Here is a 19,228-nt window from a genome sequence, read left to right as displayed (position 1 = left end):
GCTTTCTTATATAGCCCACGATCACCTTCCAGGGCAGCGCCACTCAGTTAGCTGGGGTACCCCATATCAATAACTTCTCAAGAAAGTGGGTGTGGTAAACACACCTTTAATCCCAGCACCTGGGAAGCAGAGGCAGGCAATCTCAGAATTAGAGACTATTTTGGTACAGGGAGCCCCACGACAGCCAAGACTGTACAGGAAAACCCTCTCTTGAAAGGAAAGGAAAGGAAAGGAAAGGAAAGGGAAGGAAAGGAAAGGAAAGGAAAGGAAAGGAAAGGAAAGGAAAGGAGAAAATGTCTCATAAACCTGTCTCCATCTTTCAGAGACATTTTCTCAATTGAGGTTCCTCTTCCAGGATGACTTGTGTAAAAACAATAAAAATGCAGTAACCAGGACAGAGGGCTGGAGGACAGGCCCTCAGAAGAAAACAGAGTTGAACATGCAGTCCAGGCTTTTAACCGAGCAGTCAGGAGACAGAGGCAGAGGAGCTCTGTGAGTTCAAGGCCAGCCTGGTCTACATCGTAAGTTCCAGGCCAGCCAGAGACCCATAGTGAGACATTACCTTAAAATGGCCAATGACAACAAATAGCAATATATACCCCAAAAGGGTTTGATGGAGTATGAGTGGTTTTTGAGTGCCTCTGGGTTAGGAGAGGGTTAGATCTTCACCAGTGTGGTGAGGTTGACCAAAACAACAGGCAAGAACCAGAACCCATCATTATCTCAAAGGTTCTGACTCTAGTGTCACAGACCTTGACTCAGACCCTTGTTACTAAGTAATTTTATACAATGTGAATACTGTGGGGTTTTAAGAATTAAGACAGTTTTCACAAAGCCTGCTTTATCCTGGCCCCGCATTAGCCACAGCTTATTGTGCGTCACTGAGGAGAGACATCTGAACCATAGAGATTTATATTCCCCACGGAGACCTTTGAACCAAAGCCTCCGTACTGCTGCTGGTCTCATTGTCTTGTTTTGCTGTGTTTTTCTGTGTAGCCCTGCCTGTCCTGGAATTTTGTAGACCAGGCTAACCTCGAACTCAGAGATCTGCCTGCCTCTGCCTCCTGAGCCATGGCACCACTGACTGGCTTTGTCTTAGTTCCAGACAGCAGTCCTAGGTGGGAATGACACAGACCTCTGATTCTGGGCAGCTCTAGGAACCTCAGGAGAACCAGATCCCTTAGGGATGGAGAAGTGTAGGACTCAGCTGTCAGTGTGTTTGTGTTGTGGGTTCTTTTGTTTGTACCTGAGAGGGTACCCCAGTACAAGAAGCAAGGCAGGCAATTTGAAAACTCCATTCATTCAATCAATGTAAGTGTATCCCAAATGGAATGGACTGAAAGCTATCAACCACAATTGTTCCTCTTAAGTAGAACAAGACTGCAAGTAATTCCTGTGGTTGCCCGTTGTGAACATCAAAGAAGGAAGAAGCACGAGGGAAACGTGCTCAGTCATGACAGACAGTAGAAGTTAGCAGGACCAGAGTCACCTCCCTTCCATCCCTCCTTTCTATAGTCAACCCTCTCTACCTTTGAACATTTCACCCCTTAAAATCCTATATTTTGTTGAGAAAAGGTCTCTATGTAGATCTGGCTGGTCTTAAACTCACATCTATCTCTGCTGGTATGAAAGGTGTGTGTGTGTGTGTGTATGGAGTCCAGTGTTCTTAAGGCTGAGCCATGTCTCTAGCCCCACCCCTATTTTTGAACTTGTTCTTGCTTTGCCTTTCTTTCTTTGTGCATGTGTGCCCTGTGGCAGTGACCAGTGTTAGCCTCAGTGGCCTAATCCTCTTAGGAGCAGATTCCTTGTGTGCTTATGTGTTCTTCTTCTCAGAAGTGCAAAGTTCTATGGATCTGATCTGGGGTGACCAGGAAAGACTTCCTGGAAAAGCGATGACTCACGTAACTGAAACCTAGTCAGACATGTATAAAGTCACCCTGAAAGGACAACCCTGATTATTCTTCCCTTTTGCCACAGAATCCCGAATTTTGACCTTCTTGGAGACATACCTTGCCTCTGGTCATCAGAAGCTCTTGCCTACAGTGCCTGGGGGATTGGGTCCCATTCAGAAAGAGCTAGAAGAAGTTGCCGTGAAATTTGTGCGCCTGGTCAACTATAACAAGATGGTATTCTGTCCGTACTATGACGAAATTCTCAGTAAGCTCCTCCTCCGCTCCTGAGGTGCACAGCTGCCACAGCTTGTTCCTCATCTCCTCAGAACCCCGCTCTCGCAATGCCGTGGAGAATGGCATGTGACACATTCCTGTGTAATAGCACTGGTTCCACAGGGACTGAAGAATGCACTGAATTCTGTTTTGAGGACTGTATTTATGAGTGCAGGTTTACAAACCTAAGAAGCTTTTGTTCTCTTGAGACTATAGGGACACATAGCTTTCAGTAATTGGCTGTCTGTCTCTCTGCTCCCGCTTCATCAGGTTGGAGGAGCTGCTTCTCCCAAGGAACCTGAGACAGTTGTCTCTTTCTCAGATACTCTGTGCTCATAATCATAAGCCAAGCCTTGTCCTCCTGCCCCGTGTACAACCTCCCTCCCACTACTCTTCCCTGTGGGTACTTTATGACAGGGCTGCCTGTAGCCATACAGGGTCCTAGCCCTCTCCTTCCCACTCTGTCCATTTATTGCTTCTTGGGTCTGACCTAACAGTGTTCCAGAGCCCTTTTGTTCTACAGCAGAGTTACTTAATAATTTATTTTATATTATTATTAAAACAGCACCTCTATACTCCCCTGGCTGGTGTAAAACGTGCTGTCCCCAGACTTTCATCAGTCCTCCTGCCTCTGCCTCACAAATGCTAGGGTTACAGGCCTCTGCCGCCATACCCAATGGATAGAACTTAATTTTTCAAAGCTTGCTTTGCTGGCTGGGATGTACTGTGGCCAGTGTTTGCCTAGCCTGCACAGGCCCTGGAGTTGACCTCTCCTAGTATTGAGAAGCCATAAGCCCCTGTAGCTTCAGTTACTTTTAAAAGGTAGACGAATTATCTGTGCCCAGGAGCTCAGGAGCAGCCTCAGTAACAGAGACTCCCAACTTAAGAGAATAAGAACAGCCAGGTGATAGGGCTCACCTTCAGTCCCGATACTTAGAAGGCAGAGGGAGGTGGATCTCTTGAGTTCAGGACCAGCTTCATCTATAGAATGAGTTCCAGGACTGCTATCGATACACAGAGAGACCCTGTCTCACAAACCAAAACAGAAATACTGTTCCTTCTACAGAAGTAGTCCTGATTCTTGATGGTGGCAATTAAAGCCAGGCATGGTGACATATGCTGTAGATGGTCTTTGCCACTCTGTGGGTTCTGTTTCCCACCCTTTATCCTCCCCTCCACTTCTCCTTCTAACACTAGATAGGAGAGAAAGGAGGGGGTGTCCCTGAATTTAATTTCTTGCTTTTGTTTCTTTTTTGACTATGGCTACTAACAGACCACAACCACCCTCCATTCTTCTTTAATGACCAGCAACCACCCAACTTACCTCTGAAAAGTTCCCAGAATTCCAAACTTCACGCAGTTGTAGAAACTAACTTTTTTATATATAAGATTTACTTATTTTATGTATACATTGCTGCTGTCTTCAGACACACCAGAAGAGGGCATCGGATCTCATTACAGATGGCTGGCTGTTAGCCACCATGTGGTTGCTGGAAATTAAACTCAGGACCTCTGGAAGAGCAGTCAGTGTTCTTAACCTCAGAGCCATCTCTCCAGCCCAGAAACTAACTTTCATGAGGTAACTTTCCAATTCCTAGAAAAACAGGGTATAGACATTTTGAAGTGGCCATTCTGAGTGCCAAGATCTTTGTGAAATGATAGTCACAGCAGCTCCTGTATCCACCATACCTTCTATTTCAGTATCATTCACTTGTAATTTTAATTTTGGCCTCTGATCATGAACAACTATATGCTAGAACGTGTATCTTCCAGGGCTTCCACACCCTCCTGTTCATCCTCCTGGAATGGCTTTGCCTTTGATGCAGGGAAACCAACAGTTGTGCAGTCCTGTCACCTGTGTTAAATTGCATCTCTTTTTACATCGGCCATAATTTCAACTTCTTTGAAATCTTCATCTATAATTCCTGGGTGCACAATGAGTCCTTGGGAGGTCAAACCACTCCTTCCCAAGGTCATCCCTACTGTCCTCGAAGGCAAAGGGCCATGCTCTCCAGTAGTTTGGGAGAAGAGGTTTGCCTGTGAACTGTTGTAGGGCAGCACTGCCTACGGCACTGCTCGTCAAGTATCTAGTGCCAGACGGAGGGACTTTGGTCTGCGTGCTGCTCCTTCAGTGGTGGCTCATGATTCTTGCTGCAGAGCCCTGAGCCGGACACCTAAGGCCGTTTCCAGCTGTAAGAAATTACCTTCAATCTCTCTTTTGGGTCAGCATTTCTGAACTCAGTGGCAGCCTTTGCCACTTTGCTTATAGACCCTGGAAAGCATAGGCCTTCTTTCTGCTTGAGATTTAAGAAAACCCATGCCCCTAGAAATTGTTCATTCACTTTTCCAGAGCAAAGTACTGTCTTTCTCAAAGTTAATGCACTGGCCATTTTGAGTTCTGGGGCTTTTGGTTTAGACACAGTCTTTATAAATGACCATATTCCACAATTGAAGCACAGGGCTTTTGCTATTGGAGACCTCTAGTATAGCTTGATCTATCAACATGGTACGCATTCGAACCAATATGGGTCATATCCCTTACCTGTTAAAACATAGGCACTGCCCATGCCTTTACTGGTCTAAGGTAGCTTTTATTTATTTTTGCTACTTTGTGTGGGATCTTCATGGATTCTTCTTTCTCCTTACAGTATCTCCTCTAGCTAGAATCAGCTTCTCCAGCTTAATCTCCTCTCTAACCCTACTGAGTCTTTTGTCTTCTGCATCATCTGTCTTCTCTGACCCCTACTCTCTCACCCTACCCCCTCTTCTTTCTCTCCAGTTCTATTACCATTTCCTGGACTCCTTCCCAGGCTTTTATATCTTCTTCTGTTCCCAGAAGTACAAGAGGAAACCCACACTGGGTCATAGGGTCAAGCAGTTCTAACAGGTAAGCATCCCCAAAGCTGGGATCCTTAAAGGGCCAGGCACACAAAATAAACCATATGCTTCCTCAATTTGTTTAGCTACTAATTATTCCTTTTTTGAAGTTGCTTCTCCATTCTTTCCAATATCTTTTCAAGGGTTCTCAGGTATCTGATGTATCTTTCTGTTGATCCCTGTTGTGCATGTGCACAACTGAGGTAACCTAACAGCAATGCTGCTTTCCTGTAACTTGGGTACCACTTCTTGAGCCTTTTATACTCCAGGACTGTCTTATCTTCTAGCATCTTGCATTCTGGAGTTCTAGGAGCCTTTGGCTTGCAGCCCCAACTTGGACGTGCAGGATGTACCTTAAGTCCTGCTCATAGGCCTGTCAGTGGTTAGATGCTGAACATTTCTTGGCTAGGTGTCTCTGACTGACGGGGAAGGCAGTGCCTGGTCAGGCTCTCTTCTTTGTTCTTTTTAGCATCAGCGGCCAAGGTTTTCAGAAGACATCTCCTACTCAGTCCACAGTTTTTCATTTCCTGTGGAAATATAAACAAATTTGTGTCCCCAATGCAAAACCTTTACTGACTTCCATTCTGAAACCATTCCATATAAAACCTAGTGTCTCTCAGCTGCTGTTGTTCCTTTCTTATTGACTTTCAAAAAATTTAAAGTTAACAGAGCACTATTTAATCTATCCTGGGTCTTTATTCCTCCTCTTTGTTTTATAAGCATTTCTTTTAAGGTGCAATTAGATCTTTCTACAACTACTTGTCCTGTAGAATTTTGTGGTATCTTGTGATAATTTGCTTTATATTATAATATGTAAAGAATTACTTTATCTTTCTGGAGACATTGTTGGCCTTAATTCATGCAGGTGTCCCTATGATAGCCGTGGCTTCCAGTGGGTGTGTAATTACAGAGTCAGCCTTCTTAGGACTCAAAGCAGTTAGTTGCCCATTGAAACCCTGAGTATGTATATGCTATGATGTACACACTTTAGTTTTCTAAATTCTGCAACATGAAACACATCCATCTGCCAGCTTTTACCCCTTTTGGCAACCCTAGGATTACTTCCAGAGGGTGATGGAGTTTGGCTAAACAAAGAGCAAGTAGGACATTTTCTTATAATTTCCTTGGCTTGTTGCCAGGTGCTAGAAATTGTTTTCTTTAAACCTTTACTATTTGTTAACATGGTGTCTTTTCATGAAAATTTGAGGCTAACACATTTCCTATTAATAATTGGTCAATTTCTTCCCTCCCTTGTGCTGGCAAGGACCTGGCAAGTCTGTGAATTCCTTAGTTAAGGGCTGCCAGAGGCCAGCTTTCCGACCCAGGGTACACTGAGGCAGGGTGTAGAGTTAGTGTTGATCACTCAGCAGACAGTTCTCTAAGGGAACAAAGCTCTCTAGGGCTTGTGGAAAGGATGATAGAATGATACTCCCGCCCCCCCGCCCCCCTCTCTCTCTTGGGGAATGAAGCAAACTTCAAGCTTCAACCATTTTATATGCATACATATACATACACACATTGGCTGGAGAGAGCAAAGTTCCAACAACTTCACACATACACATACATAAAATTGTTGATGGAGCAAAGCTCCAATGAGCAAGCTCCAACAACTTTATTTTTTTTCCTAGCCCTTTTGTATCATCTGAGATGGAAATTCTCTCTTGTGATAAAAAGGATCACCTCATAGTCCCAAGTTATATATTGTCTAAAGAACAATCACTACAAAAACATATTCTTCAAAAAGCAGATTAAAGTCATTATACAAAAGGAAATTACAACACGATTAATTATATATTCATCTTTTGATATATGTTTTCCATCTCTGTTTCTCTCCACAAGTTCATAATCCCAAAGCAATAATCTTTTTGTTATAGATTGACAAGATTTAAGCAAGACGGGTCTATAGAAGCAAGTTTTTCCTGTGCTTAGCTGACAGTTTGTATTTACCAAGAACCAGGTCCTCTATCCTAGGTCTTATTTTTGCAGTCTTGCTCACTAAGCTGGCTAATCATCTATTTTCTATTCTTATCTTCATAATGGAATTATTTATATTCATAATGGAATTGTTCACATCCTCCTCTATTTGGTGCACACATCAAAATCTGTGACCACATTCCTAGATCATAGGATCCAGGAACTCAGACCCAAACTAGAATAAGATGCCTTCTTCGATCATGAACTTGTTCCAAGCCTGTTTTTCCCTTCCTGGCACAGTCACGTGCTTGTAACCCACAAAAGTTCTCTGTGCTCCTTTTCTCACCTCTGCAGCCCTCACAGTCCTACAATGGGAGGGCACGTTCTACTCCTAATTCTAAGTTTATTGTGTCTTTCTGGCAAAACAACTTAAACCATCTCCTTAAACTTCCTGTCAACTACCCTAACTTAAAACTTGAATCATGAATTCCATAAAGTTATTAATTCATAAGAAATATTTTATGAAAGTTCATCTTTATATTGATCTGCAGAAAAATTGTCCAGTATAGTGGGTAGTCTCCCTAGAAGCAATCACACCAGACTACAGGCAGTGAGGGTCTCCCCACGTCTATTCACACCATGGCAGATATATAAGGAATACAGAGGAGGTGCAGCAGCGGCAAGAAGCAATCCAGAGACAAAACCCCTGGGACAGTGCCTTTCCAGGAATCTCACTTGCCTGTTGCAGTTTCTCTTGCATGGCAGTAAGGCCATTGCTCTACCCATAGAGGCTTAGTCAACCATTTTAAGGGTAGGGATGTTGGTATATCAGCAAGTGTCCCCCCCACCCCCTGAAAACCTTGCAAATTTGGAAACTCAATCCATGTAGTGTCTTGTTTTGGCTAACCTTCACAGTCTGTGGTTCTGGATAATATTTTTCAATATCTTCCCTAGAAACATTCTATTTGATCCATTATTTTTGGAATTGTCCCTGATGTTGAGGTGATTAATCTGAGTTCTGTTAATCTGATTCTTATCCCCATAAATTTATGGCTATGTCAGCCACTTAACTTCCTTATTTGCCCTTCTGGCCCCATATATTTATTAACCCATCACACAATTTGTTTTATCTGAGATAACTTTGCAGTTCCTAGAAACTGGGTATAAACCTTTTGAAATGGTCATTCTGAGTGCCAAGATCTTTGTGAAGTGATTGTTGAGGTTAGTTTCGTGCACTCTTTATTCAGAAGCTGAATTCTGAGCCCCTATCCAGACCGTAACCTAATATTGGGGCATTGTATTAACCTATGTACTGTAAATAATGCTCCCTAATAATCCCTGATTGGTCAGTAAATGACTGAGGCTTATGACTGGGAAAGGAAGGTGGGACTGAGAATTGAGTCAGAGGTCTTGAGGGAGACCACCAGGAGGAGGAGAGAAGTCAGAGGTAAGAGGTCACCATTACATGGGATGAACCATCAGAAGCCTGTGGCCAAGAGAAGTGAATCCTGACGACAGGCTGATGGAGCAGAAGCAGCCTGGGAGACACCAGATTGGCAAGTGACTGGCATTTGTGTGGGTTTTAACAAGTGGGAGAATTAAAATAGCTCAATGTGCCCAGCATAATACCTACAACTTATTATAGTGTCTTTGTGTTGTTTACTCGGGAATGTATGGGCAAGAAGTGAGGTAGATATTAACCATTAGCTACAAAGGGGTAAAGGGGTGTAAAAATCCCCCAGAAAAATAATAGCATTTAATAAATGATTGTTACATCAGCACTTGTATCTACCAAATCTGTTTCAATGTCATTCCCTTGCAACTTTAATTTTGGTCTCTGATCATTAACCGTTTGCCAGAACACATTTTGGCAGTACTTCCAAATGCCCCGATCCTTTACTAGATCCACTTTGCCTTTGATAAAGGGAACATTAACAGGTGAGCAGTCCTCTATTCAGACACAGCAGAAGAGGGCAACAGATCTCATTACAGATGGTTGTGAGCCACCATGTGATTGCTGGGAATTGAACTCAGGACCTCTGGAAGAGCAGTCAGTGCTCTTAACCACTGAGCCATCTCTCCAGCACAGGTGAGCAATCCTATCACCTGTGTTAAAGTGCATTTCTCTTTATATAAGCCATTATTTTAATTTCTCCTTTGAAATACACAGTGAATCTTTGGGAAGCCAACTGATTTTGAAGACCATTCCTACTGTCCCTGAGAGCAATGACTATAAAGTCCAGTAGATAGATATTTTATAACCTTGAATTTTGTGGGATAGTGTAAGATGTTTATCTCTGGCCAAGCCTAAAGCAGCACTGTCTGCAGCCACATGCATTAGATTTGCAATACTTAGTTGAGGTTTTTCTGCTTGCTGGTTATTCTTTGATAAGAAGCAAACAGCTTAGACTTTTTGCTGCAAGGCCTTGACTTAGGCCCCGTCATTTCGTTTCCCAATGCCCAAAAGTCGCCTTGAATATCTCTCTTGGTCCTATACTCATTTGTCCAGAGGCAACCCTTGCCACATCACCTGCACATGCCTGGAAATCTAGGCCTTTCTCACATTTAGATAAAACAACCATTGCCTTTAGAGATGCCTTGTTTAGAACTTTGTTTCAAATGTCCATATTTTCCACAATTAAATCACCAAATCTTTTAAGTTAAAGCAACAGAGACATCTAGCTTGACCTATTATATTGCCATGGTACATGTGAAACCAATTTCATTTATATTTATACATTCATCCATGGGCCTGTGCCTTCTGGTCTTCTTTCTGCTAACAGTATCGTCTCTGGCTCAGTCTCCTCTCTAGCCCTACTCAATCTTTGTTCCTGCACCATCTGTCTTCTCTGACCCTACTCATCCGACTTTTCTCCTCTCTCTCCAATCCTACTACTCTGTCTCCTGGATCCTACTCCTCTTCTGCCAGCCTTTGGTGGCTTTTTGTATCCTCTACTGTTCCCAGAAGACCAGGAGGAAACCAACACTCATGGTCATGGGGTTAAGCAGTTCTACTGTCTAAGCGTTTTCAAAGAGTCAGTTGACTAACCATTGGGGATCCTTTAAGGGGCCAGGCACACACTTCATTCTATGTCTAATAACTTTTTTATATTTGGTATTAGAGTTCTCAAATGTCAAGGTCTTGATTTATCAACACCATTTTGTAACAGGGTCTGATACAGCTTTGTTCACAGCTGAGAGTAATCTTTGTGTTAAAAAAAAATCAGTGGGGCCTTCTCCAGAGCCTTGTATAATCTTTGCAAATGAGGTCTTTCCCCTGGCTCCTCAACTTTCCCCAAGCTCTTACAGCCACTAAGCAGCACTGTTCTGTAGTCCCGTGGTCACATCGAATCTGTTCTCGTATCTCAGAGTACTGTCCTTCACCTAGCACCTGACCTTTTACTATATTCAATCCACTCCATTTTGCTATTCGATGTTCATGATTATTTCCCTCCACTGTGTTAACCATTGCAACTGCAGACCCGTGTCTAGTGCACATACTTTCCAATCTCGGGGAACAATTTTTTTAGTAGCTCAGCTATTTAGGATTTGTTTTGCACCCCATATGAAGTCATCACCTCTTTAAGTGCCTTAGATCTATCATTCCTATAGGACGCCATCTTGTCTTGTTATAACCTTATTCCATAATGTTAGCAGGCACGAATTGTATGGCTGCTTAGAAAGTTGATCTCATAACCCTGGGCCACCCCTCTCATAACTCTGGCAGCACAGTTGGTTGAGATTAACCCTTTCTTTTGAATGGGTGTTTTGTCAGATTGTCTCTGACCTGACCACGCTTCAGCACTGTTGTTCCCTCCGTCTTGCTTGCTGTCGTGCTCAGCCACTGGGACTGAGCCTTTGTTCTCTTCTCCAGTGCTCCTCACTTCTGAAGCTTCCCTCCATCTTCAGCCTCTCCAGTTTCACAGCCAACTCTGCCACCCGCTCAGAAAAAAGTAGCAGAGTGACTCCCCTTCCCTCATTCCAGCCATTTTTGTTTCTTAGGACCCTCTATTTCCATTTGCAATTTTCCCAAGTACTCAGCCATTCTTTCAATCTTTTTTTGAAACAAAATATACAAAGAAAAACACTGAAAATCACCTCTGGGAGCAGAGTGGTGGATATTCCAGTGTTAGTAGCCACAATAAATTATTTGCTTGCTCCTTGGGGGTGGGAAAGAATCTATTCCTTTGCTCCCTCCAGTTTACTCTATAGTATTTGGAATTAAATTTCCCATTTTTTAAAAAAGAATCGCACAGTGGGCACCACTTGTAGCTGGTCTTTGCTGCTTTGTGGCTTCTTTTTCCACCCTTCATCCCCCTTTCCCATGTCTCCCTCTAACACTAGATAGGAAAGAAGAAAGGATAGAGGGGAGAGAGAGAGAGAGAGAGAGAGAGAGAGAGAGAGAGAGAGAGAGAGAGAGATCCCTGAATCTACATTTTTTTCTCTGTCCATGACAACTAACAAACTGTAACTATCCTTCCTACAACAACCAACAGCCACCCACCGCACCTCCCCAGGCCAGCATTATGTACTGAAAAGTTCCCAGAACCCAAACGTCACACAGTCATAGAACCTATCTGCAGCTGGCAAAACCATGTATCTGCCAGAGCATGAGACAAATCACAGTCAGCTGCTGTGGACAGTCTGCAGCAGCCCTGTATCCCCACACCAGGGATTAAATGAAAATACACTCTTACACTATTTCTGTGTGTTTTTTTAATGAAACCAAATTCCAGAATTTTCATAAAGGTCACCACAATATGTCTGTAATCTTAGCTCTTGGGAGACTGACACGGTGGAATGACAAGTTGAAGGGTAGCCTGGGTCTATAGTGAGAGCCTCGTTGAAAAGCAAGGCATCAGTGACCTATGAGGTCTAAACAAATTATTTGACTTTAATCTTTATTTTTTTAACTTTTTTTTTAAAAAGAAGCATTTATGTATGTGAGTACACTGTAGCTGTCTTCAGACACACACACACACACACACACACACACACACACACACACCAGAAGGGGGCATCAGATCCCATCACAGATGGTTGTGAGCCACCATGTGGTTGCTGGGAATTGAACTCAGGACCCCTAGAAGAGTAGTCAGTGCTCTTAACCACTGAGCCATCTCTCCAGCCCAACTTTAATCTTTAAAACATAATTGTAAATAGCCTATTATAACCCAAAAGGAGAAATAATTCACATAGATGTGCTGATGGAATTCTGATTCAGAAATTAGATTTGTGTTTCATGAAAAATAGCTCAACCCCACTAATCTAGATCAATAAGAAAAGTCCTCAGAATTTGAGCAGAATTGTTAAGGAACTTGAATGATCAGAATTTCTGACACAGCATATGCCCATGAGAGTACTTTGGATGTGTTACAGGTGGTTTTTTTTTTTAATTATATATACTAATGTATTTTAGACAAGGCCGTTATGGTAGAAGCAGAGCCATGAAGGTGAAGTCATCTCCAGCTGGATTCCCCAGGCACCAGAGACAAAAGGGACATTCACTCTGAAAACTGTCCAGTAATACCTGGCTCCCAGGTGAGCCCAGCCTCGGGTGTGCGTATACTCGAGCTCAACATTTCAGAGGCTGAGGCAGAAGGCCAGTCTGGGTTGCATAGCAAGACCCTGTAAAAATGATTGTTAATATTGTCTATATGTTAATGGTGGAAATTAATATGGTGGCAGTTATTCCATAGCCAGCTAGTTCTCCAAATAGCCACACAGAGATCTTTAATATTTCAAAGCTCAGGCCTATTTAGGCAGACTCACAATTAGCTCATCTAAGTTAATCTGACTGCCTATCCCCATTCCACCATGTGACTAGCTAAACCTTCTAGGCCCATAGTTAGTCACATCTGTTTCCTTCCCGGTTTCCGGTCTCCTGGTGAAAAGGCCTTTCTCCTCTTCCCAGGGTTCCTTTCTTTCTCCCAGGAAGTCCTGCCTTCCTCTTTCTACTGCCTTTCTACACACAAGCTTTAGCCTTTTATTGACCTGTTAACTTGGAGAGCAAGGTTTGCACAACAAAAGCTGATATACATGAAAATTTACTCGTATTGGGGCAACCAGATCCTGGGGTAAAGAATTGTACATACGCAAATATTTTAACATATTCAACATATTTAACATATTCAAAATACATAGCAGATCAACCCCAACAAGACCCTGCCTGAAAAATAAATAAAATACTGAATGACCGTTTGAGGATGATTTCTTCAAATAATGTGCTACAAACTTCTCTAATGCTGATTTCTGATTCCAAGCAAAATCATGCTGAGTGTAGTGGTGCATGCTTTAAACCCAGAGCTCTGAAGGCAGGAGCATGCACAGCTCCATGAGTTCAAGGCTGGGTTGGTCTACATACAGATTTCCAGGGGTGATGCATAGTGAGGCCTGTCTCAAATAAGTATGTCACATTATCTCCTTGGAAATTCATTAAAGTCTGTTGTCCTTGTTTCTGATAAAGAGTCTCTGTGTAGTTCCAGCTGTCTAGAACTCTGTAGACCAGGCTGGCCTCAAACTCAAAGGGATTCATCTCCCTCTGCCTGAAGGCATGACCACTGCCTGGCTAGAAAGTCATTAAAGTATAGCCAGATGTGTCTGCTAACACCTGAAATACCACAACCTGGGAGGTGGAGGCAAGAGGACTAGGAGTTCAAGAGCAGCCTTGGCTACTAGCAAGTCTAAAGCCAGTTTGGGCTAAATGAGCCCTCAAATCATCAAAAGAAAACAATGTTAGAGTTTAGGCTGAAGGACAGATTACAATTTTTCTTCCCTCAATAAGAAGGACATAAGGGGGACTGGAGAGATGGCTCAGCGGTTAAGAGCAATGATTGCTCCTCAGAGGTCCTGAGCTCAATTCTCAGCCACATGGTGGCTCACAACCACTATCTGTAATGGAACCGATGCCCTCTGCTGGTGTGTCTGAAGAGAGCAACAGGGTACTCACAAACATAAAATCGATAAATAAATCTTAAAAGAAAAAAAAAGGACATAAGGGTAACTGGATAGCCTTTGAGGTGTTGATCTGTGGTAGAGGGCTTGCCTACCATGTGTAAGACCCCAAATCATTAGTAATGACAGAGACTTCTGAACAAGAGGGTAGAAAGAACTTGAAAGCTATCTAAAGGCTTCGACAGTGCTTCCTGTGTGATCAGGACCCAAAGCCCCATTTCAGTATGAGTAGTCGTTTGCTGTAGCGTTCTGCTTGAGGATGGCTTGTAGCTGTGTCTGTAGGAGTTAAAAACACATTCACGTTTGCTATGGAGGGGGCATTGCAGAGAGAAGAAGCAGAGAGCGAACACTGCAGTGCAGGCAGCAGCCCCAGCACTGTTAGAACATGCCTTGCTTTGGGTGCTTTTTTTTTTTTCTTTTCTTTTTTTTTTTCGGAGCTGGGGACCGAACCCAGGGCCTTGCGCTTTCTAGGCAAGTGCTCTACCACTGAGCTAAATCCCCAACCCCTTTGGGTGCTTTTTAAGTTGCCAACATTCCCCAGGTTTTTTTTTTTTTTTTTTTAAAGATTATTTTACGTGTACAGGTGTCTTGCCTGCATGTAGGTCTGTGCATGACATGCATGCAGTGCCCGAAGAGGCCAGAAGGGGCATTAGATTCCTTGGAACTGGAGTTCCTTGGAAGTGTTTTGTGGTTGGTGGGAATTAAACCTGGGTCAGCTGGAAGAGCAGTCAGTACTCAGTAACCACTGAGCCATCTGTAGCTCATCCCCAGGGTTTGTACAGAGGACTTGTGTCTGCTTGTGGGGACTCAGAAGAAATTATGAAATATTATTAAAGGACTTCTTGATTGGTTTCTCTTGTTGAGACAGGGTTTCCTATGTAGACCAGACTTGAAGTCACCGAGATCTGCCTGTCACCTTGCTGGGATTAAAGGTGTGCGCCACCACTGCCTGGACTACTGTTTGTTTAAAAGTGTTTTCTAATCTATAATATATGCCAGATTGGGGTGGGGAGCTGGGTTAAGTGTAAATTCCCAGTGATCTCAGCATTTGGGAAGCTGAGGCTGAAGATTGGAAATTTGATACCAGTAGGGAGGAGAGAGGGGCTGGAGGGGAAGAGAGAAGGGAGAGGGGAGAGTTAGTTCCAAATCCTGTCGGTCCTGGGCTCACTGTAAGGGAGGCTGGCTGTGTTTAGGTGGCATTACTTCAGGAGAGCAAAAGCTCATCTGTTATTGTATGTTGAGTGAGGCGGCTTCTGGAAGGGCTCCTGTAGGGCAGAGATCCCTGACATCTGACCTTACTAAGGCGGAGATCCCTCAGTACCTGGAGGCAGGAGTGTTCGCCTGGTTTGACTGTTGGGACTTTTACTCCCTCCAAGGAGCCTCCCCCTGATGCAGCACGTGTGGTCCCCACTTCACAGCCTCTTCTAAAGCCCTAAAACACTTAGGAATTAACAACTTTGCCCTCCTGGTCTAAGCCGGTGGACTGGGCAACTTTTAATTTTGATGTGTAAACAAAGACATTCACAGACTTCACAGACCGCTCAGCACTGCTGTCTGCTGTAGGAGTGGGAGTTTTGTTGGGAACTCAGAAAAAGGAGGTGTTGGTTCATTGTCATGGTATCCACCAATCATTCGTTGCTTTGTGAAAGTAACTAATTTTCTTTCTGAGCATCTCATAGGATTAACAGTGAAAGCCAGATAAGTCCTCTTATGTCATTTACTCAAGATTCACTGTTTACTTGTGGGTTGTCTGATGTAGTTCAGTGGTAGAATGCTTCTCTACCAGCCTGGGGTCCCAGGTCTCCTTCACACACACGCATGCACACATGCACGGGCACTCATATACACATATATACATGACTTTTAAGCTTCACGGCATGAGATTTCGCTTGACTTCCCAACAGGATTGTGGCAATGGATTTTCTTGTGAATGTGCTGCCTAGTTGGTGCTTCAAGCCAGTTTGAATCTGAGTTTTGTTGTTTGTTTTTGAGACAGGGTTTTTCTGTGTAACCCTGGCTGTCCTGGAGCTTGCTCTGTAGACCAGGCTGGCCTTAAACTCAGAGATCCTCCTGCCTCTGCCATCGGAGTGCTCGAATTAAAGGTGTGTGCCACCTCAGCCTGGCTAGTATATGAATTTCTTTAACATATCATAGCACCCTATGCTTTCTTTTTGCTTTCTTTCTTTTTTCTTTTTTGTTATTTTTTTGTGTCGTTACTCCTTCCTGGGTTTGATCTTTCTTTGTGAACAACATGAAAGGTCCAGTTAGCTTTCCAGCTTTACTGGAAGTGAGTCAAGAAGAGGTCTATTTCCTTGGTAGTAACCAAGGAGCAAAATGTAGGGTTTTTTGGACAAGTCTTCCCTCATTATAATTTGGTTAATTGGCACATGCTTTTAGCCCCAGCATTTGGGAGAGGCAGGTGGATCTCTGTGAGATCAAGGTCTACACAGTGAGCTCCCCGTGAGACCCTGTCTCAAAACAAAACCAACCCAAACCAAAAGATGAAGTAGGGCTTGTGGGGGTGACAATTGAGAGCACTTCCTGCTCTCTCAGAGGAAGTTCAGTTCCCAAACCTATACCAGGGGCTCATAACTGCCAATAACTCCCGTCCCAGAAGATATGACGTCCTCTTCTCGTGTCCACGAGCACTTCACGCATACACATACACATAGACACACAAATGAAAAAATAGGGCTGGAGAGATGGCTCAGCAGTTAAGAGCACTGACTCCATAGGTCCTGAGATCAAATCACAGCAACCATATTGTGGCTCACAACCATCTGTAATGGGATCTGATGCCCTCTTCTGGTGTCTCTGAAGACAGCTACAGTGTACTCATATACATAAAAAAAAATCTTTTAAAAAAATGAATCACTAAAAAAATAGGCGGGGGCTGGAGAGAGAGCCCAGTGGCTAAGAGCACTTGCTGCTTTTACAGGGAACCAATTTCACATCCCAGCACCCATGTCCGGTGGTTCATAACCACCTGTGACTCCAGTTCCAAGGGATCCAACAGCCTCTTCTGGCTTCTGTGGGGACCCCCACATGTATGGCGTGCATACATAAGAATAAAAAAATTAGGTAAAAACTATCTCAGTCTCCTTCAGATTGGGAAAACAGCATTCACAATTTTATAATGTGCATATACTATAATATGCTTATTATTTTCCATTTTCCTGTGGTTCTGTTTTTTGAGAAAGGTTGTCTGTGTAGTCCAGACTGCTCGTGCAGGGCTATGCTCTCTCCACGCTAACTCTCTGCATCCCAGGATAACCATGAGTCAGATATAGGACGATCTATAACTCTTGGTCCTCCTTCCTCCACCTCCCAATGCTCGGACTACAGATAAGCTTCCTAGGGAAACCCTCACCCTACTGAACCTCAGCTTCAGCCCCTAATCTGCTTCTTAAAAATGTTTCCTGCGGTTGGGGATTTAGCTCAGTGGTAGAGCGCTTGCCTAGGAAGCGCAAGGCCCTGGGTTCGGTCCCCAGCTCCGAAAAAAAGAACCAAAAAAAAAAAAAAAAAAAGTTTCCTATGGGCTGCAGAGATGGCTCAGTGGTTATGAGCACTGGCTGCTCTTCCAGAGGTCCTGACTTCAGTTCCCAGCAACCACATGGTGGCTCACAACCATCTGTAGTGGGAGCCAGTGTTCTCTTCTGGTGTGTCTGAAGACAATAACAGTTTATTAAATAAATTAATAAGGGTTGGAGAGACAGCTCAGCGGTTAAGAGCACTGACTGCTCTTCCAGAGGTCCTGAGTTCAATTCCCAGCAACCACATGGTAGCTCACAACCATATGTAATGATGCCCTCTTCTGGTGTGTCTGAAGACAGCTACAGTGTACTCATATAAAATAAATAAATAAATCTTAAAAAATAAATAAAATAAAATAAATTAATAAATCTAAAAAAAAAGCATAACAGGAAAGGGCACATTACTGACTGTATTCAGAATAGGACTTCTTATGTTGTGTTAACATTTAATATGAATGGTATTAGATGAGTAAATATGTCTGCAGCTATTGAAATAAAATCTGAAGAAGCAGAAGAAATGTAGGCGAGATGCCCAGTGGATGAGAGGGCTGAGGATCTGAGGTTGAGTCCTGAGCAGCTACACAAAAGCGAGGCAGAGCTGTGCTTGCCTGCGGCCTCAGTATTAGGGGCGAACAGGGAGGAACTCTCTGCCCAGTCAAAATCAAGGCTCAGTGAGAAACAGCGTCAAGGGAATAAGAGAACTATAGAGAGAGCCACCTGTCGTGTTCTACTGTGTGGGTTTACGTTTGGACTCCCCGTCCCCATGTACAACGCACACAAAGGAACAGGAGGAGGCATGTTTCTGAGGTCCTTTTATTTTTTTCAAAGGACCCTTTTAAAAATTTATAACTACAAAACAGTCGCCATACATTCTGCCATAAATAAAAACAAACAGTAAGGCAGGACTACATAAGCAAACTGAGAACAAATGTTTTTCAGAAAGTGTGAAAATGTTTTACAATCATAAAGCCATCCAGTTTTTAAAATAAAACTGTGGAAAACGTTCAAGTGGCACATACAAGTCACCCTGGAAAAGGAACAAGATGTGGCATTGTTGTTTTGTACTGTTATTTAAAACCTAATCTTGCTTAGAGGATAGGTCTGCTCCATATTCAAAATCCACACAGGCTGGGTTTTTCTCAAGAACCATATGACAGAGGCACCAATGACAATACAACTTTGTTTCCAAAACCTTGTAACAAAGCGTTGTCTCTTTAAAACATATGACTTAAGAGGCAAAAAAGGAATCCTGGGTAAGAGTCCTTTCTCTCAGAGGCAGGCAGGTTTTTAAGCTGTCTCATCGTATTCGTTTCTGCTGCCGCGCTCTGTAAATGTCATGAACAGGGGGAACGACAGCCCCCTTTTCTTCATCTTCATCTGAATCCTCGTTGGGCCTTTTGACAGCCTTAGTGAGTACAGCACTACTTTCCACTGGGCCGTTGCCTTCCACAGCCAGCTCTGGGGCCCCACCAGTGATGATCCTCACGGCTTCCTCAACAGCTATTGGGTTGGAGCAAAAAGAACAGCGCTTACAATGATGCCCCTGTAAACGAGTGCCCTGCCCACTCCGTAGCCAGTCAGCAAGCACGGAACCGCGTCATTGCTAAGTTACAGGCTGCTGTGAGCCCCAGGAAATGCCAGGACAGTCAGACCATGCGTGCATCACCCCTGTCAGGTGCAGCACGCCCACACTGCAGAAGGCTGCGCCCACTCCAGGGTCACCCTGAACCTCTGTAGACTGGACAGTTGGCTTTAGAGACCTCAGTGAAGAGAACAGTCCTTCCT

General features: G+C 43.6%; 2 protein-coding genes across 4 annotated transcripts in view; one reads left to right on the top strand and one right to left on the bottom strand.

The window, feature by feature from the left end:
- The window catches only part of Tcp11l1 (t-complex 11 like 1), a 67,628-nt gene that overhangs the window by 31,226 nt on the left and 17,174 nt on the right, over positions 1-19,228 (top strand). Inside the window, 1 exon segment of one of the 2 annotated variants that reach the window (NM_001109202.2) lies at positions 1,978-13,417. The exons of the other annotated variant lie outside the window; for it this stretch is intronic. Coding sequence (NP_001102672.1) covers positions 1,978-2,180 — 203 coding nt within the window. The 3' untranslated portion in view covers positions 2,181-13,417. 2 annotated transcript variants of the gene reach the window in all.
- Cstf3 (cleavage stimulation factor subunit 3) overlaps positions 18,241-19,228 on the bottom strand; it is a 75,826-nt gene continuing 74,838 nt past the window's right edge. For both annotated transcript variants that reach the window (XR_015683174.1, XM_087653276.1), the window contains one exon: positions 18,241-18,943. Coding sequence is in view for 1 of the 2 variants with exons in the window: in XM_087653276.1 (XP_087509402.1) it covers positions 18,741-18,943 (203 nt within the window). In the remaining variant the exon portion in view is untranslated. The remainder of the gene's footprint in view (positions 18,944-19,228) is intronic.

This window comes from Rattus norvegicus, chromosome 3 (genome assembly GCF_021556685.1).
Source record: "Rattus norvegicus strain SHRSP/BbbUtx chromosome 3, alternate assembly SHRSP_T2T, whole genome shotgun sequence".
Classification (NCBI taxonomy): domain Eukaryota; kingdom Metazoa; phylum Chordata; class Mammalia; order Rodentia; family Muridae; genus Rattus; species Rattus norvegicus.
This window is presented reverse-complemented; position numbering and strand designations above follow the sequence as displayed.